The sequence below is a fragment of the Neofelis nebulosa genome, chromosome 7, assembly GCF_028018385.1.
Source record: "Neofelis nebulosa isolate mNeoNeb1 chromosome 7, mNeoNeb1.pri, whole genome shotgun sequence".
Taxonomy (NCBI): domain Eukaryota; kingdom Metazoa; phylum Chordata; class Mammalia; order Carnivora; family Felidae; genus Neofelis; species Neofelis nebulosa.
In genome coordinates, this window is record NC_080788.1 from 19044625 (window position 1) to 19065612 (window position 20988).

General features: G+C 44.7%; 1 protein-coding gene across 4 annotated transcripts in view; it reads right to left on the bottom strand.

Moving 5' to 3' along the window:
• Window positions 1-20988, bottom strand: part of ADAMTS17 (ADAM metallopeptidase with thrombospondin type 1 motif 17) — a 346524-nt gene that overhangs the window by 316220 nt on the left and 9316 nt on the right. For all 4 annotated transcript variants that reach the window (XM_058736751.1, XM_058736749.1, XM_058736750.1 and 1 more), the window contains exon 3: window positions 16917-17082. In XM_058736751.1, the coding sequence (XP_058592734.1) occupies window positions 16917-17082 (166 nt within the window). The remainder of the gene's footprint in view (window positions 1-16916; window positions 17083-20988) is intronic.

Consider the following 20988-nt stretch of genomic DNA (forward strand, 5'->3'; position numbering starts at 1 on the left):
AAAGATGTCCACAGCCTGATCCCTGGAACATGTGAATGTTAACTTACATGGTAAAAGGGGCTTTGCAGATGGGATTAAGTTAAGGACCTTGAGACGGGGAGATTATCTGGCATTACCCATGTGGGCCTGATGTAATGACACATGTTATTATATAAGGGAAACAGACAGAGGTTTGACAAAGAAGAGAACCATCAGAGGGATGCTGCATGAGAAAAACTCCACTGCCCATTGCTGGCTTTGAAGATGAAGGAAGGGGCTGGGAGCCAAGGAATACAGGCGGCCTCTAGAAGCTGGAAGAGGCAAGGAAATGGATTCTCCCCTAGAGCCTCCAGAAAGAATGAAGGTCTGCTAACATCTTGACATTAGCCCAGTGAAACAGATTTTAGGCTTCTGACTTCCATAACTGTAAGAGAATATATTTGTGTTGTTTTAAGCCACTAAGTTTGTGGTAATTTGTTACAGCGGCAATGGGAAAGTAATACATGTGTCTTCTAGCCAGAGGGCCTTGGACGCAACTAAGACAAACAGTGGACAGAGATGAGGGTGATATTCAGAACACAGACAAAGCACCTCAGGATTCCAGAAAACTAAGTGAGGCAATTAGGATGGATTTCCTGGAATAGGTACCCTCTAAGGTGGGCCTTCAAAAATACGATGGGTGTTCAAGAGCAGTACAAAGACAGACACAAAGGGGTCATTCCATACAGTTCCATAAGCCAAAGTAGACCTTTTGGTCACAGTAGGTCCTGTGACCAAACAATTCATAATCTAGTTTGAACCACAAGAAATAATAACTATTTTATACATTAAGTAAGGGGGGAACCTTGATGCACTGAAATTTGGAAACCGAGACAAAATTTGCTAGGAAAACAAAATTCACCAACATTGATCCCATTAGCAATACAAAATGTACATCAACTTTTTTATAGAAGAAACAGGGAAAGTTATAAAGGAACTACAGTCCCAGGAAAGCACCGGGCTGAGATGGTTCCAAAGATGATTCTACCAAGCCTTCCCAGACCAGACGGCCTCAACGATGCATAAATCATTCCAGAGTACTGAAAACAAAGGAAAGCTTCTACACTAGCACGCATACATGTGCACACACACAAGCGCACACACGTGCATGCACACACACACACACACACACGAATGACAGAGCAACATCACATACAAATATGGATGCAAAAAGCCTAAACAAAGCATTAGCAAATAACAATAACACTTTAAGGAAATAATACACTACAACCAAGTGAGACTTATACCAGGAATTCAAGGTTGGTATAATTTACATAATATACCATATTAGTACATCTAAGAATAGTCACATGTATCTCTGTCTCCCCAGTGCTGTAAAAGCCTTTAGAAAATCAAACATCCATGTCTGATTTTAAAAAGCACACTCACGGGGGCACCTGGGTGGCTCAGTCAGTTAAGCATCCAACTTTGGTTCAGGTCATGATCTCATGGTTCGTGAGTTCGTGCCCCGCGTCAGGCTCTGTGCTGACAGCTCAGAGCCTGGAGCCTGCTTCAGACTCTGTGTCTTCCTCTCCCTCTGTCCCTCCCCTGCTTGCACTCTGTCTCTCTCTCTCTCTCTCTCTCTCTCTCTCTCAAGAATAAACATTAAAAAAAATTTAAAAAGTATACTCACAGGACAAATCTGAGACCATCTGTGCATTAAAAAAAATATAAGTAAATAAATGAGTATCCATAGACTAAAATAAGAATTTACAAGCCCACATCAATATAAATAAATGGGGGAAGAAGAGGATTAAAAATGTGGAGGAAATAATGGACTCAGAAAAGCACCATTTTGAAGCCCCCACAATAATAATTGAGTCTGGAGAATCAAGAGATGCTAAAACTAGTGAGCGAAAGTCTGATGAAGGACAGGATATTCACAGGGCACCTGGGTGGCTCAGTCGGTTAAGCATCTGACTTCGGCTCAGGTCACGATCTTGTGGTTTGTGGGTTCAAGCCCCGCAGCAGGCTCTGTGCTGACAGCTCAGAGCCTGGAGCCTGCTTCGGATTTTGTGTCTCCCTCTCTCTGTGCCCCTCCCCTACTCACTCTCAGTCTCTCTCTCTCAAAAATAAACATTAAAAAAAAATTTTTTTTTAAAGAACAGAATATTCACATAGTCTCAGAAATATCCCACAAAATTTTGCTAATTGTATATGTAAAGATCAAAACCTTACATCAGATTCACCTAGAAACACAACCTGAATTAAATAGTAAAAGCTGACATCCCAATAACGGGATAAACTGCCAGCACGGGCCTCCTGATAAGATGCGCTGAGAAGAACACAATATCACGTTGGTGGTATTCCTGCCAAAAATGCATAACCTGTGCCCAATCATGAAGAAACAACAGACAAGACCAAATTTAGAGACCTCTGACAAAAAACAAAAACAAAAACAAAAACAAACAAACAAACAAAAAAAAAAAACCTTTCAAAAACCTGTTTTTGAAAGAAGCATGAAGATTAGGAGAGACAAATACTAAGTAACTGACCCTGACTGGAGGAGACTAAGACAGAACAACTAAACACAACACGTGTGACTCTAGATTGGATTCTGGAGCAAGAAAAGAACACCAAACACCATGGCTTAAAGACCTCATTGGGACTCCCAACAAAAGTCAAATATAAATTGTACTTTAGATAATGGCATTGTGTCAATGGGTCATATCCCAAGTCTGCTAGCTATACGATGGTTAGTAAGAGTTGTTTGAAGATACAAATGGAAGTATTTATAGGTAAAAGGAAACGATGTCTGCAAATTACCCTCAGGTGGTTCAGGGGGGAAAAGTGTGTGTAGGGGAGAGAGTGCTGAGGAGGGTGGCAGGAAGGAAGAGGGGGAGGGATCAAGGGAGGACAAGAGGAAGGGGGGTGAGAGAGAGAAAGAGAGAAAGCAAGCTACAGAGCGAGTAGACAAAGTGTTAATGATCAGTGACTGTGAGTAACGGGTACACCAACGCTCTTTGCAACTATATCAAAAGAAGCAGCTAACAAAAATATGGAGGAATACAAGAGGGCAGGGATAGCAGAGCAAACAATTTTCAGTCTGGATGGCTGGAGACAGGGAGTCAGAACACTGGGAACTAGGCCGGTGCAAGTGGGCATTGTCAGACAGGGACTTGGCTGGGAAACACCAACTTCCAGAGAGCAGGTGGTGACAGTAGTCGGTCAGCAGAGACGTGTAGATGGATCAAAGGAAAGACGAAGGGCTCAAGACACAGTCTGGGAAGAGAGTAGTGGAGCAGGGTGGACCAGATAAGGACCCCAAGGCAGTGAGAAAAAGGAAGGGTGGCAGTGAGCACAGGTGCACCCTGGCAAGTGCTGGCATGTGGAGGCCAGGAGAGCGGACGAGGGGCGAGCATTCCTTGCCGGCAATGTGTCCATGATGCTGGGAAAATACAACTGAGAAAATGAACTAGGCTTGGGTTCTGAGGGGGACACTTTAGTTCCACTGACCGCATCTGATCCCAGAGGTAAAAGGAAACCGGAGAACAGTAAAAGAAGGCTGGGAAGGCCATACCAGAGGTCAGCAGGTGGGCAGGTAGTGCGGGAGGCATGACTCCCCCCCTCCCCCCATGTATCAGATTCCAATCTCAGGAGCAATGTGCCACTCAACAAACCCCCAGCCCTGGTTTGGACACCCCTCATTTGATGTTGGTGAAGTCACAACATCAGTCTGGTGGCTTGGTTCTCACTCCCTTCTTTTCTCCCTCTACCCCGCCCAGCAAGAACCACTGGGAATGAGAACATCCTTCCAGTCTGAAACCCCTAGGTTAGCACAGGAGGAAGGGGTGAAGTGAGGACGGAGGGCCCACTTCCCTAGAGCACATCCAGAATGAGACCGGTCATCAGTCTGCCATTCGAGTGTCCGCAATCATCTCCTGGAATGTTGGCTCCATGAGGGCAGGGACCAGATAAGGTCTCTTGTTTACTACAGGATGCCCAGCGCCCACAACTGGGCCAGACACACAGTCTCAAATAAACATCGGTCAAGCGATTAAATTCCTGCCTTGGATAACAGGGCCTGTTACAAGTTTTAAGGCAGAGACCCAAGAATAAAATATGTTCAAGCCAATTTGTAGGAAATATCCACACAGTCACTGAAAGCTTAAAAGCAAAAGAATATTTACACGGAGACTCATTCAGACACTGCCTCCAGGCCTGGCTTGCCCATTTTCCCTGAGTCTCCATTGGTCAGCCCAGAATCAGAGCCTCCAGAGGGGACCGCAAGAGCACGGGTGAGTCCCCCAGGCAAGACGGCCTTCCCTCCCAGCTGGCCTTCACCAAGCCTCCAGGAGGCCCTTGTGTGCAATGATCTGTCCACTCCTTTGGAGATCTCGGGGCTTCTTTTGCTGAATGACCAGAATTTTTTAAAGAAGGAAGGATGGAGGAGGGAAGGGAAGAATATACCACAGGTCAGCTGATTATTCCGGTGGGAAGAATTTTTTTAACTGAACATATAGGAATTTTTAGAAGGTAACAAGCTTTCTTTAACTATTAACATTTTTAAATGCTTAGGGGTCCCTCCCACTACATGCTGCCTCCCAGCCAGGACACCTGCAGGGTCTCTTCTGGTATCCTCCCTGCAGCACCCCATGTCACCCCAATTTCTGCTACCACTGTGATGGTCAGCTTGTGCCAACAGTGCCCCTCCTCAAGCATATGGCCCTGGCCTCTCCTTTTTTTCAGGCTCTTATACCTAAGAAGCCTGCCTGGCCTACACAAGAGCAGTTGGAAATCTGGGAGACAAGAAGTGCTGGGTAACATCCAAGCTCTGCCCCATCTGCATCCTTGAGATCACTCTGGATGCTTCCATGTACTTTTCAGAGTTGCTGCTGTAGGAACCACGCCCCCGCTGCCTGCAGCAGTCCCCTTGGCAAACTCACCTTCCACTGGATTTTCCATTGGATTCCAATGGAAGTTTTGCTCCTCCCGGTCTCTCTCTCCTGCTTCCTGGGACTCCTCCCTTTCTCAATCTAACCACCTGTACTCAAGCCCTCATCTGACACCTGGATTTTAGGGAACCCACTCTATGGACCTTTTCCATAAAGAGAAGACACCTTATGTTTTAAGAATACTTTCTACTCAATGAAAGTCCATTGGCATTAGCTCATTTAACTCCTAGCACCCGGGTGAAATGAAGATACTGAGAAAAATATTACCCTCTATTTTACAGATGAGGAAGCATAGGAGTAAGAGCAATTAACAGGGAAGCAGTATCAGATGCTGCCCAAAGCTGCTGGGCCCCATCCCCCTGGCTGCGTTCACTCCCAGGCCACATGGACGGGCAGTGTCCATTTTACAGCATCTTACAGGCTCCAAATCCACAGAGTTATACAGCCTCAGGGAATAATAATGGCAATAATTATAATAATAGTATAATGATGATGATGATTTTATAGAACAATATTACTGGGTTTTAATTTTATTCTTTCCAAAGTGATTACCAAGCATCCTCCTGCTACCCAAACAGCCCCGACAAAAACCCAAAAGACTTCTTCAGTCATTTGTCTTAAAAAGAAATAAAAATGAGATCAAAGGCATTCGGATGAACACATGGTTCACATAAAGCAAATGGCAGGATTGGAGATTGCCCCTCGAGCTTGTGAGAACTCAGTCAGAACACAAGAGCAAATGCAAAACCAATTATTACTAAACACTCAAGATGCCAAAGGGGCCCCATGGGCTTTTCTAAGAAAGCTCTGAAGTACAAGAAACACTTATCTGGTGATCTCCAAAGTGCCCCCTAGGAGCATCAGGCAGCCAGGAGATGTTGGTGTGGGTCCCCAGCCTAAACAGAGGCAGAGGGTCTGTCTGACCCCCTGGCCTTCCAGGGCGGATCCTTGCCCAGCCTAACACGGGTGCCAGATCCCTCCAGAGCAGGTGGTGGGTACACATCAGAAATGCCACAGGTGGCCCAGGAAACACTCTGCCAGGTCGTTACAGGAGCTCCTTTTGGCCCAAGGGAATAAACTCAAGTTCCAGAGAATATGAAAATCATAGAGGATCTTCTTCAAACAACACTGACCAAGGAGATAGCGCTTCTATTCGGTCCATGAAAAGCAGTGAGTGACTCCAGTGTGCTGATTTACTAGGTATTAATGCAGTTTTTTTCTAAAGCTACTGTCATAAGGCAGCCTTTGTGTTCCTTTGCCACGGGCATTCTGTTGGGCCCAAAGCAGAAGCCGCCTGGGCATAGCTGCCATTCCAGGCTGTAGTTTCAGAAACCTAAGCTCCCTAAATGAATAACAGTAGGGGAAGGAGTGCCCTGGAGACCAGGGGCAGGGGCCGAAGCAGCAAGAGCAAAAGGGGAGGCTTCTCTGAGCAGCAGGGAGGCACCTCACACTTGTAGCCCCCAGGGGGTGGGTCCCAGCCACCCCACGGCCCCTCTGAAGGGTCCCTGTCATCAAGGATGGCACAGAGATGCTGGGAAATTTCATACCTGGGACAGTTAACGAGAACCTAGCAGACATCAGGCCCAAATATTGGCCTAAGGGTGAGGGGCCAGTGTTACACTTGCTACCGTGAAATAAGAGATGTGGCTGGGGCGCCTGGGTGGCGCAGTCGGTTGGGCGTCCGACTTCAGCCAGGTCACGATCTCGTGGTCCGTGAGTTCGAGCCCCGCGTCAGGCTCTGGGCTGATGGCTCAGAGCCTGGAGCCTGTTTCCAATTCTGTGTCTCCCTCTCTCTCTGCCCCTCCCCCGTTCATGCTCTGTCTCTCTCTGTCCCAAAAATAAATAAATGTTGAAAAAAAAAAAAAAAAAAGAGATGTGGCTGGGGCCCCGGAGTGGCAGGACACCTGCACCCACAGGCACAGGGAAATTGGGAGAAATTTGTCTCCGTACACAGCCCTGAATTCCAGTGGAATGTCAGGTAGAGTCTCGGATACAAACTGCCCCCGCCTGTGCTACACACAAATACATGTCACTCTCAAGGTTTTCCTAAGGAAAAACGTGAAAGTAGAAATCACATTGGGACTGGTGAAAATGTCCTGGGGCATCTGACAGAAGCGCATGTAAAATTACTCAGTAGAGATTTTTCCATAACCCAACATATAGAGCACACCTGCAGAGGATGGGGCAGTGGGGTACATAGATGTCTACACTGAGCACAGTATAAAATTAGAATCCACATAGAAAATGGTCCAGCGTAAGTGTGAGTGGGCCAATATGACAAACAGCAAGATCAACATCCCAAGAAATTCAGAAGGTGGAATAATTCAAAAGAGACTTCAAATACTTATGGTAAGGGATGCCTGGGTGGCTTAGTCTGTTAAGCGTCTGACTTCGGTTCAGGTCATGACCTTACAGTTCGTGGGTTCCATCTCCACATCAGGCTCTGTGTTGACAGCTCAGAGCCTGGAGCCTGCTTTGGATACTGTGTCTCCCTCTCTCTCTCTGCCCCTCCCCTGCTCACACTTTCTCTCTCTCTCTCTCTCTCAAAAATAAACATTAAAAAATAATAGTAATTAGGACAAAATTACCAATCTGATAAAGGGAAGGGTAAAATCATAATGAAAGAACAGGGCACTATGAAAAATATAAGGCAGAACTGGAAAAGAGTCAAAATGTAACTTCCAGAAGTCTAGATTCTAAACACTAAAACTGAAAACTCAGTGGTTCGATTAAATGGAGATTAGACCCTATTTAACAGAAATCTGGTGAACTGGAAGACCAATGAGAAGAAATAATCCAGAATACAGAAGAGACCTAATAGGTTAAAAAAAAAATGGGGCTCCTGGGTGGCTCAGTTAGTTAGGCATCCAACTTCAGCTCAGGTCATGATCTCACAGCTCATGAGCTTAAGCCCCATGTTGGTCTCTGTGCTGACAGCTCAGAGCCTGGATGTTGCTTCAGATTCTGTGTCTCCCTCTCTCTCTGCCCCTCCCCTGCTCGTGCTCGCTCTCAAAAATAAATAAACATTTTTTTAAAATTAAAAAAACAAAACCAGAGGAACGAACAGGAAGGTGCACATCTACTGAGTAGGAGTTCCAGGAGGGGAATGAGCTGATCACAGAGAAGAGGCCCCTAAGATGGAGGCTGGGCCTCTCTCAGAACTGACAGAAGCTATGATTTCTCACATCCAACAATCACAGTGGGTCCCAAATGGGATAAATATGGAAAAAATCTGCCATAGATATACTATAAACACAAAGATAACATGATTTAACCTGCAGAGAGAAAAGACAGGTTACTTGCACAGAATCTAAATTTGAATGGACAGAAGACCTTCTGTAGCAAAAACAGAAGTCAGAAGTCAGAAGACAGTGGAATAATATCTTCAACGTGTTGATGAGAGTTAAGGCTAAACCTAGAGTTCTATATTCAGCTAAATCATCACCAAGAGTGTAGGTGAAATCAGGGCAGTTTAGGAAAAACAAAGATAATAATTTAACCCTCGCCAAGATTAAAAAACAATAAACAAACAAAAAAGCAGAAACAGACCCATAAATACAGAGAACAAACTGATGGTTGCCAGAGGGGAGGGAGTGGAAAGTGAGGCAAAGTGGGCAAAGGGGAGAGGGAGATACAGTCCTCCAGTTCTGGAACAAGTCACAGGAATCAAGGGCACAGCATAAGGAATGTGGTCAATGATGCTGTAATAGCGACATTAACAGAACATGGCATAACATATTAACTTGTCAAATCACTAAGTTGTACACCTGAAACTAATGTAACATTGCGTGTCAACTATACCCCAAAAAACTAAAAGTAAAACACAATTTTTTTAAAAAGGAGTTATTTCCAGAAGGATCTTAGACACAGAAAAGTAGGTTGCAAGAAATAATACTGATTAAATTGGCAAATATATAAATAAATCTAAGTAACTCTAACTGTAAAAATATATAATGTGAAAGTTTATAATCTACTCCACATCCATGGAAGAAAGAAGGGGGAATTGAGAATATCTGGTGAAATCAAAAGAAAGAAAAACAACAAAAAGATACAGAAGCAAAGAAAAAGCATAGTATTGTCAATCGAAAACAAAATATAAGGTGGTGGAAATAAACCTAATTATAAATCAGTAACACCACAAATGTAAAAACACTAACATTGCCAATGAAAAGACAGATATTCTCAAACTGGACATTTTTTTAAAAAATTAGGACACATAATACTTTTAAGAAACATATATAAGCCACCGTTATGGAGAAAGCCTGAAAATAAAAGGAAAAGGAAACATTAGGCAAACATTGACCAAAATAGAAACTCTGACAGTATTAATATTATGTAAAAATAGCTAGGATGCCAAAAGCTTTACTAGGGATAAAAAAAACCAAAATGGCCCATTACATGATAGTAAAAGGAATAACTCACCAGGAATACGGCTCCTACACCTGAATACGTCAAACACTATCACCTCATAACATAAAGTGAAAAATTGATAGATTTGAAAGGTGAAATTGGCCAAACCACAAAAGTTATGAGACTTTTTAACATACCTCTTGGTAAAACGAATACATCAAGCCAGCCAAAAATAATGAGGACAGGATGATTTGACATCACAACAGTTAGAGCTAATGAACACATATACAGAACACTGTTCACAGCAATTAAAGAATACACGGTTTTTTTAATTTACACATAAAACATTTATTAAAACAAAAAAATGCCTATACTCTAAACCACAATGCAAATCTCAACCACTGCTAAAGAATCAGTATCATATGGAATATAATATTGCCAACAAGCTTCTACTAGACCTAACCTTCCTGTAGACAGCAATTATAAATTTGAACAAAATATAAAAACCCAATGACCTGAGGGCTGGAAAGTGAGCCAATGCAGGAAGACTCTGGAATAGGGGGTGGGCAAGGCTAGGAAGAAAAGAATAGCACAGGGGGCTGAAGAATACCACAAAGTCATGCTTTAAAGGGTGGCTTATAAGGGCGCCCGGGTGGCTCAGTCAGTTAAGTGTCTGACTTTGGCTCAGGTCAGGATCTCGCAGCTTGTGAGTTCGAGCCCGCGTCAGGCTCTGTGCTGACAGCTCAGAGCCTGGAGCCTGCATCAGATCTGTGTCTCCCTCTCTCTCTGCCTCTCCCCTGCTTGTACTCTGTCTCTCTCTCTCTCTCTCTCTCTCAAAAATAAATAAACGTTTAAAAAATTTTTTTTAATAAATAAATAAAGGGTGGCTTATAATCAATCCAGTAGGAGGTCTGTGGTCCTCAGGCCTGAAGACACAAAGGATAGAGTTCAGGGCAACAAAGTGACAGGAACCTAACTGGGGACATGCTAGAAAGGCATTCCCATAACTTAATTACAGTATGTTGTTATCAGGGTTTTTTTTTAATGTTTCATTTATTCATTCATTTATTTATTTATTTTTGAGAGAGAAAGAGAGACACAGCACAAACAGGGAAGGGGCAGAGAGAAAGGGAGTGACACAGAATCTGAAGCAGGCTCCAGGCTCCAAGCTGTCAGCACAGCACAGCGCCTGAACTCACAAACCATGAGATCATGACCTGAGCCAAAGTCTGAAGCTTAACCGACTGAGCCACCCAGGTGCCTCATATAACAGTTTTTTGGTTTTTATTTTAATGTTTATTTATTTATTTTTGAGAGAGAGAGAGCATGAGCAGGAGTGGGGGAGAAAGAGCAGGAGACAGAGAATCCCAAGCAGGCTCCACACTGTCAGCACAGAGCCTGATATGGGGGTTCGAACTCACAAACCCATGAGATCATGACTGGGTCAAAATCATGAGTTGGGCACTTAACTGACTGAGCCACCCAGGCACCCCTGTTGTCATAATCATTTATTTTATTACGGTTGCTGTTAATCCCTTTCTATGCCTAATTTATAAATTAAACTTTATCATAGGTGCATACATATACGAAAAAAACATAGTAGGTACAGGGTTTGGTACAATCTGCAATTTTAGGCGTCCACTGGGGGTCTTGAATGTATCCCTCGGGATGGTGGTTTCTTCTGAGGAGTAAGTTAGAGGGACAATATGGGATGGGGCTGGGGAGATACTCAGTCATATCCATAAATGTTAATTTCTCTCAAAAAAGAAAAAAGTTCTGAAGCAGATAGGGCAGATCTTAACATTGGTTAAGTCTGAATACTGGGTTCATGGACTTCTGGTTTTGTGTGTGTGTGTTTTGCCTGTCATAAGTACTTCAGATCTAAAAATAACTTAAAGCCACTACATTTGTTTCCTTCTGCCCTATCTCCTCCACCAAAACATAAGCTCCCCGGAGGCAGGGACCATGCTGTGTCAGGCTTACCACAGTGTACCCAGTGTCTAGAGGGTCAACAAATATCTAATAGCTAAATAAATGAAAAACAAGAGGAAAAATGTAAGCAGATGACCTCAAAGAGTCACTTCTGGTCTAGAAACACTGAGATTCTTTGATTTCATTGTGGATTTGTTCAAGAGGCAAGAATGACAGATTCAAGAAGAACAAGGGAAGCTTTTGGCTCTTAGCTTAGTGCCCTATAGGGTTTCTCTTTATCTCCCACTTTATACAGAACCAAGGGCATTAAGTGGTCCCCTGACAATAAAGACTGGGGGTACAAGTAATAATAATTACAAGCACGGTGGCTGCAACAGTAGTGGAAATTTGTTAGTGGCTAAGTGACAAGTGCATTATCTCCTGTAACACTCACAAAACCACTAAGAGGTGGATGGCATTACTTAGCTGATGGGACTGAAGGTCAGAGTGGCTCAATCCTTTCTACCTTGTCTGAGGCTCTGCAGCTCCTTCAGTATTTGTTTATCAAGAAAAATATGTGAACAGATGACCAGCCAACTATGACATCTATTCTTATAGAAAGGGTCTCTTCACACAGCCTGTTTCTAATTTCTTCTAAATTTGTTTTCTACCCTCTAGGCATTTGTGAGTGTTCTCAAGAATATGCCCCCCACCAGCGCAGCTGGAAGTCTAACATCACTCCTCATCTGCGTGTTCCCCTTCAGCAATAACCCTGAGAAGCAGACAACACTGGTATCATCATGTCAATGTTACAGAGGACAACACAGAGGTGGTTACGGACTGAATTGTGTACTAGAACTCTCAGCAACTTAGAGTACAGTGTTTGAAGAGAAGGTCTTAAAAAGGTAACTAAGTGCAGATGATGTCATCAATAGGCTCTAATCCAATATAATCAGTGCCCTTATAAGAACAGAAGATTAGGACACAGACACGCACAGAGGGAAGACCATGTCAGGACACAGGAAGAAGGTGGCCATCTACAAGCCAAGGAAAGAGGCCTCTGAAGAAACCAACTCTACGAACACCTTGACCTTGGACTTCTAGCCTCCAGAATTGTAAGGAAATAAATGCCTATTGTATAAGTCACCCAGCCTGTGGCACTTTGTTCTGGCAGCCCTAACAAATTACAACAGAGGCACAGAGATATCAAGGGACTCTCCTGGGGTCACATCCAAGAAAGACAGAGTCAGGCTTCTAGCATGTTCTCCTTTCTTTCCTTTGGAATAATTCTTAAACGATCAGTGTCTGGTTTTGGAGTTAATGTTTTTATATGTAAATAAACACTTAAAATATTAAGATGGAGAAACTCAAAGTAGTAGCATTTTAATTCCATTTATGTTGGGTTCTTCTTCCAATTAAGACGTAGAAGAACATGAAACAACAAAATACTGTATAAGCTATGAAGTCATTTTAAGTTTATTTATTTGCTTTGAGAAGGAGCGTGAGTGGGGAGGGGCAAAGTGAGAGTGAGAGAGGGGTGGGGGTGGAATCGCAAGCAGTCTCTGCACTATCAGCATAGACACCAACGCAGGACTCGATCTCACAGTTCTCGAGATCTCACTAGCCATGAGATCATGACCTGAGCTGATATCAAGAGTCGGATGCTTAATGGACTGAGCCACCCAGGTGCCCCTCATTTTTATCCACTTGGGCAGCTGAGGTCTTGATGACATTTAGAGTAGAACCAAATTTCAGAGGAATGGAACTCTTCCTAAGTAAAGACCATGAGCCACTTTTATCCCTGGACCACAGATGAGATAAGGAGCTAAGAAGCATCAGACAGAGGATCTTGCGGAAGTGTGGGGGGAAAAAAACAGCCAAATTCTGACCAACCATGTGAGCCGAAATGACGGGTCAGACCTGGAGTAGAGGTCTGACCTCTGGTCCACCAGATTTTTACCGATATGGCGGCCCGTGAGAAGCCGGGATGAGGACAGAAAGCAGAATGATACCTCCGTGGTGATGTGGGGGCTGGGACCGAAGCTCTTTTGGTCCTGCCTCCAGACATGTGAACCAGTGACGAGCTGGAAGTCGTCCAAGTTGCAATCCGAATCAACCCACTTCATCTCCAGACTCAACAGTAGAGTTTACCTCCTGAGCCCTGCTGCCTCTCTGTCACTACAAGAGAAGCTGGCGGAGGACAGGCTGTCAGAGAGAGAAGCAACTTCTGAGGAGCTCCACCTGTGTAGCCTACCTGAGGTCCAACCTCCTGCTCTGCTCCTCACTTCCAAGAGCCCAGGGCAGTGGTGGTGTTGGTGGTTAAGCCAGTTTGGTTTCTGTCATTTCCAACCAAATGAATCTTAATGGATGCAAAGCACAAGCCCCAACCAATTATTTATTGCAGATTATAAACACAGTTGTTATGCAAATTATGGCACAAATTAGCAATACACAATTTCTAAAGACTTGTGGCATCCTCTAAATACTCACTAAAGTTAACTTTATAATGCTATATAAATGAACCAAACAATACTACAAAATAACTGTAATGATCTTTTAAAACAGTCATAACAGAACTTGAACTATAAAGCAGACATCTAGAGCGCCTGGGTGGCTCAGTCGGTTAAGCATCCGACTCTTGATTTCAGATCAGGTCATGATCTCACAGTTCTAGCCCCACATCAGGCTCTGTGCTGACAGCATGGAGTCTGCTTGGAATTCTCTCTCTCTTTCTCTCTCTCTCCCCCCTTCCTTCCCCTGCTCTCTCTGTCTCTCTCCTCAAAATAAATAAACATTAAAAAAAAAGAGAGATATCAATGTCTTTGCAGGTACCATTGTCAGATGGCATATCTGGGTTATAAAGAGCCCACTGAAACACTGTAGGATTCCTATTCTGACAGTGCCTTGTGGCAAAGGAGTTTTAACATTCTGCCATCTACCTTAACCATCAACATGTTACATCTACCGTGATGGAGGAGAAGACAGAGATTGAAACTGTTACTAAAGTCCATGAAAATGCTAAGTGGGGAGATTCTAAACAGAATCCAATGGAGAAATTAAAATAAGCATAGAAGACAGACAAAAAGTTTTGAAGTCGAAATTGAGACACATTTAAAAATATCCAAACTGCCAATTTAGTTGTTGGGAATAGCCCCCAAAACCTTCAAAAACTTGTGCTGTGACAAAAAAGAAAAAAATGAAAAAAAAGAAAGAAAAGAAAAGCCCACAGACTCCATATTTTTCATGCCAAGTTCCAACCTGGAGTGATGCTTTATGGATCAGTTTATAAGGTCCTAAAAATAAGGAGCAATAAAGGTGATAGGATAAGACTGTCCTCTCCCTGGGAGCCCCAAAGACTGCCAGAAAGAAATGCAACCTCAGTGGTACCTACAAGAAGGCAGTGGGTCCTCCCAGGAGCCTCCATTGTGCTAGTCCATCTAGTCCATCCCTGGAGAGAACAGGGTGGCTTACCACAGTTCAACTCTCAGGTAAATTGAGCGTTTCATGGAGGAGGAAAAATCACTACACTCCTCACCTGCAAGAGCCAGCTGGTTACTCCCAGTCTGGGTCCAAAGTCAGGGCAACACAAGATCCAAGACAAGGCACAATGCCACATCTGACAGCCATGTTCATCCCTAGAGAATATGTTCCCGTCAGAAATCTTGGATGATTAATCTGATTCATACGTCCGGGAAAACAAAAATGTTACCTTGCTGGTTTCCCAGTAAATTGATTTTCTCAATTTCTAAATTAAATTTCTGAACTCCCAGAAAGTTAATTCACACTAGATAGGGCCTAATTGACTGTTAATTAGCTAAACTTATTAGAAGGCCCACTGTCTGTCTCAATACAGCAACAAAATTTACAGCGTATTTCACACAAAGCAAGAAGGACCAGAAGGGAAATAAATACACACTTTTCTCCCGTGTCCGTGTACCTACCCAGGCCAGAGCCTGGCACAGCAGAGCGCACTGATGGGAGATGTGGGGGCAGGGAAGGGGAGAGGATTTTTTTTAAGCAAATTCAGAAATTTCTCACAAGGCTGCTCTTAGTTTAACTTCATCTATATCACATCCTCCCCACCCTGTTTTTGTTCCTTTCCTTCATTACAGGCTAAACACTCTATCAAAAGGGCGCCTTGGGGGCGCCTGGGTGGCGCAGTCGGTTAAGCGTCCGACTTCAGCCAGGTCACGATCTCGCGGTCCGTGAGTTCGAGCCCCGCGTCAGGCTCTGGGCTGATGGCTCGGAGCCTGGAGCCTGTTTCTGATTCTGTGTCTCCCTCTCTCTCTGCCCCTTCCCCGTTCATGCTCTGTCTCTCTCTGTCCCAAAAATAAATAAAAAAAAAAAAAGTTGAAAAAAAAAAAAGGGCGCCTTGTAGCCAGCCTCAGAGACAAAAATCCAAACCTGAGCACGATGTATCATTTGGTCAGCAATCCTTGGTATCATGCATGCCCCTAAAGAGGATGTCAATGGGGGGAATGAGACAAATATTCCATGAGATCAGCCACTTGAATAGAGGCAAAAGTGAGAATAAAACGTATTTGCCCTTGGACTTCATTGTGGGGCCCTGCCTGGTGGTTCTCACCTGCAAAAACCCACTTCTGATGGCCCACTGGTGCTATTACTCTCGTCTAATACTCCTTAGCACAGTGATTCTCAGCACCAGCTGAACATTAGAACTGCCTGGGGAGGTTTTAAATCACCAGATGCCCAGGCTGTGCCCGAGACCAATTAAAGCAGCTCTCCGGGGGGGCAGGACCCAGGCCTGAGTGACTGTTAAAGTTCCCCAGGTGATGCCCATGGACAGCCAGTGCTGAGTCCTACTGCCTTTGCTATTCCCCCTGCCTCTAAAACAATATATTCACATTAGCAGCAGAAAGCGCACTCAGATGTGGAATGACCAACAGTCATTTACTTTGAAAGCAGATTTTTTTAAAAATGCTCCACCGAGACTGTCAAGTGGCTTAAAATAACACACCAACATCAAGCCGAAACATACAACCAACCAACTTACCCAAACCCCTGCTTCCTATTAAAGAGTATTTTTTAGGGGCACCTGGGTGGCTCAGTCGGTTAAGCATCCGACTTCGGCTGAGGTCATGATCTCACATTTGTGAGTTCAAGCCCTGCATCGGGCTCTTTGCTGACAGCTCAGAGCATGGAGCCTGCTTCGGATTCTGTGTCTCCCTCTCCCTCTGCCCCTCCCCTGCTCACACTCTGTCTCTCTCAAAAATAAATAAATATTTCCAAGGTCATTGGAATATCAAACCAAGACACTATATTTCTTTATCCAGGTAAGTCTTTAAATGCCAAAAGCACAACTCCCAAATGTCAGCCATGGGGTCCCATGCCCTCCAAGGAGGAAGTGCCACCTGTGAGAAGCAGTTTATCCATCTTCATCAGGGGACAGTCACAGGAAGATGGCCAGTGACACAGCAGGGTCAATTTCACAGTGACTGTGACATATTCTTAAACACCTGATAAGCCACAGGTGGCTCAAACAGAAGCACAGAAACCAAGAACCCTGGGTTCTCATCCCCAAGCTACTTATTAGAATCATGCATGAAATGCTAACACCAATCCACATAAACAGGAAAAGGAAGTGGCCTTAGGGGCAACAAACAAAACAGCTTCAAAGTACCGGGAAAGGTGAGTTCTTGCTCACATGATTTCAGTGCATTTGGGGACATGCAACGGTGCCGAATGGTGTGTGCTGTCAGTCGCGAGGTTTCCCAGACTCACCTGTTAGAACCTTGCAGAGCTGCCCAGGTATCGGGGCCTCGGTGGAGGGGCTGGGTGTCAAGGACCATTTGCGCCTGACCAGGTGCTCTCGTCCGCTGAGTGGGCCCCGAGAGCTGTTGAGTGGCTGGATTAGCACCTGCTCCTGCCCAAGCTGGATGAGGCCAATCTGCCCAGAAAGAGGGAAACGGGACATGAGTCAGCCTCGTTCACACACACCCACGACGCCAACAACCCGAGGGCAGCAAAGCCACCTGGCTATGGCCTGGTCCCCACGTCTGGGCTTTGGCTCTGCAGGTTGCTCCGATTTGCCGAGCCCAAGAACGAGCTTTTGTGTGACTTGAAACATCCCACCCAGTGGCTGTGTTTGGGGAGGGGCGGTGCAGGGGTGCAGAGATATATACCACAGCACCCACTTTCCAGGTTCACTTTCAAAAGAAATGTATTACTTTATTATTAATAAAAAGAAACTTCCTTTTAAAAATTATTCCTTAAATCATCCTCCAAAAGCCCACTTGAGGAAGCAATACCAAAACTGTTGGGAATGAATGACGGTTACATCCTTAATGGGAAAAACTGCAGCTTATTCCCGGGGATATTTAGAATTAAAGAGGATGGCTGGGGTGCCTGGGTGGCTCAGTTGGTGAAGCATCCGACTCTTGATTTCGGCTCAGGGCATGATCTCCCGGTTCGTGAGTTCAAGCCCCACATCGGGCTCTGCACTGACAGTGCTGAGTCTGCTTGGGATTCTCTCTGTCCCTCTATCTGCCCCTTACTCCACTTGCGTACTCTCTCAAATAAACAAACATGAAAGAAAGAAAAGAAAGAAAGAAAAGAAAAGAAAAGAAAAGAAAAGAAAGAAAGAAAGAAAGAAAGAAAGAAAGAAAGAAAGAAAGAAAGAAAGAAAGAAAGAAAGAAAGAAAAAAGGGAGTCAGTCCTGTGGTAGGAATAGCTTTGTGATAGGGGTTTCGTACATTTTGTTCAGAACTTGCGGTGTTTGGGACACCTGGGTGGCTCAGCTGGTTAAGCATCTGACTTTGGCTCAGGTCATGATCTTGAGGTTTGTGACTTTGAGCCCTGCATCAGGCTCTGTGCTGACAGCTCAGAGCCCTGGAGCCTGCTTCAAATTCTGCATCTCCTTCTCCCTTTGCCCCTTCCCTGCTTGGGCTCTGTCTCTCTCACTCTCAAAACTAACTAACTAAACAAACAAACAAACAAACAAATAAATAAATAAATAAATAAATAAATAAATGAACTTGAAGTCCTTAAGAGAACTTGACAGGGGCGCCTGGGTGGCTTGGTTGGTTAAGCGTCTGACTTCGGCTCAGGTCATGATCTCACAGTCCGTGAGTTCGAGCCCCGCGTCGGGCTCTGTGCTGACAGCTCAGAGCCTGGAGCCTGTTTCAGATTCTGTGTCTCCCTCTCTCTCTGCCCCTCCCCTATTCATGCTCTGTCTCTCTCTGTCTCAAAAATAAATAAATGTTAAAAAAAAGAGAACTTGACAGTGTCCAATGAATTAGATTTGTGATTCTAGTTTAAAGTCGAGTTAGATTTGATTTTAAAGTCTTATTAGGTCTATAAGCAATATTAGAATGTGTAAGACAACTTGAGACTTCCCATGTTTATAGGACTAGCTTATTAGGTTTGGACACTTGAGTATTTACAAAGGGCTCCTCAGCCAATGAAAAAACTTGACAAGGAAACTGAATATGTTAAATTTCTCAATGCAGGTTTAAAGGTTTAAAAGTTGTTAATTGCCAAATTTACAAGGGGGGGGGCAAATCTTATCTAAAGCTTCCTTGAAAAGGATTGCAAAAACCTTCCTAGATAAAAGGGGTTAAGAGTACACTTATGTAGATGAGCACAGAGAAATGTACGGAATTATTGAATATTGTACACCTGAAACTAATAACTGTATCTTAATTATACTTCAACAAAAATCGTTGGAAAACTTGCTAGATTATAAATAGGATGTGATTTGTTTTTGTTTTTTTTAATGTTTGAGAGAGAGAGAGAGAGAAAGAGAGAGAACATGGGCTCCAGGGGAGGGGCGGGGGAGAGAAAGAAAGATGGGGGAAGAGGGGGGGAGAGATGGAGGGAGGGGAGAGGGAGAGGGAGAGAGAGAATATCCCAAGCAGGCTCCACGCTGTCAGTGCAGAGCCGAACGCTGGGCTCAATCTCACCAACCATGAGATCACAATCTGACCCGAAATCAGGAGTTGGACATTTAACCAACTGAGCCACCTAGGCGCCCCTAAATAGGACGTGATTTGTAAACTGAAAGGAAAATTTAAGACCTAGGATTTTTAGTTTGCTGCTTTAACAGAGTGAATACTAATTCTAAAATAAATATACATAGTACAGAGAACTTTCCTATCCCTTGGAACCAACGCTGATGGCACGAAACCAGTTTGTGCTCCTTCCCTGGGATACTAGCTATCATCTTCCCTTCTGAGGTGTCAATAAAGCAAGGTAAACCCCCCACAAGGAACCCGACTGGGTCAGGGCTGGAGAAGGACCCGTGTTTGCACACTGGTCTGTACAGTGCCCGGTGCCTCCTCTGAGTGGATGCCCAAGACCATCTTGGCTAACCAGATTCAGTAGATCAAGCAGATCAGTCTTAGGCTGAAATGAGCATCATCTCTTCTCTCTCTCCTACACTATTCTCCAAAGGCCAAGTCATACTGAACCAGGGGCTCTCAAACTCCAGCTGCACATGAAAATCACCTGGACGTCTTGGTAGGCCCTGAGAATGTGCATTTCTAAGTAGTCCCCACGTGATACTCACCCCACCAGGCCAGGGACCAGGCTTTGAGAAGCATTGCTCTCCCTCCCAGCCAGTCCTCTGGTCTCAAGGACAGAGCTCCCTCAAGCCAAATGGTAGAACTCCTTTACGTTTGGAAAGGATGCCTAGATACCAAGCCTCTCTGCAAGTACATCAGATCTGCGAGTAAGATCGCCTACAACTTTGAGCCCCCAAAACACAGGGGGAGACCGTACTTACAGCTCTACACAGATCTCAAGGTTTCCATTTCATTAGAACTTCTGCCAAGAACAACTCTGAGATTTTACTGCCCAAATAAAACTGTCTTAAAGTGGCACTGTGTGACCTGCAGGGAAGCACGGCCTTCTTCCCTCTCCTTTGAAGTTAAAACTTGAATTTGTTCACGAAGATACTTCGGGGAGACTGAAGCAGATGCAGAAGGTGGCTGGGGGGGGTATGCAGGGCTCCACTGCAGCTACAACTAAAGAAAGCCTCAGCGCAGAACACACACCTCCGTGACCGTGGCGAACACTTCCATGTGTCGAAATAAAGTTGGCAGGGATGGCCCAGCACATGGGATGAGCCCCACATGGAAGGAGCCCTGTGCTCTCTGGAGGATGCGCTCAACCTGGACTCTTCCTGAAATGCTCTGGCTTTGGGAGGCCACAGGCCCCCTTGAGACTAGCACTTTCAGGGTCAGTTTCCAGACCAGTCTAGTGTTTGCATTCACAAGCTAGTGTAAAAGGCCAGTTAGCAGGGGCGCCCAGGTGGCTCAGTTAAGCATCAGACTCTTGATTTCAGCTCAGGTCATGATCTCACAGTCTATGAGTTTGAGGCCCACAATGGGCTCTGCACTGACAGCACGGAGCCTGCTTAGGATTCTCTTTCTCCCTCTCTCTCTCTCTCTCTCTCAAAATAAATTAAAAAAAAAAAAAAGGCAGCTAGCAGGTAGTTCTAATGCAATACAAGAATACAGCATGGCCCATTGGTGAGGAAGCCTGCAGGTACATACACACAAGCATAATCTAGCCCGTTGCAGCTCTGCCTCAGCAGGTCTTGTTTGGAGGGGCCCACGTGCTGGTTCCTACCCCTTCAAGGGAGGAAATGGGAACACTGGTAAGATGATTATGTGGCCTGAGGGACTGCATCCTCCCTGGCAGCTACTTACCCGCCTGGGACCTGACTTGTAAGCAGAGATGTGGCCTGGACCAGCACCCAGGAGGGAAGGAGCCGGGCACAAGGAAGGACATTGCCCTGCCCCTCCCCCAGGCTCACAGTCTGTCACTAGGCTCCCTGAAATGTCTCTTAATG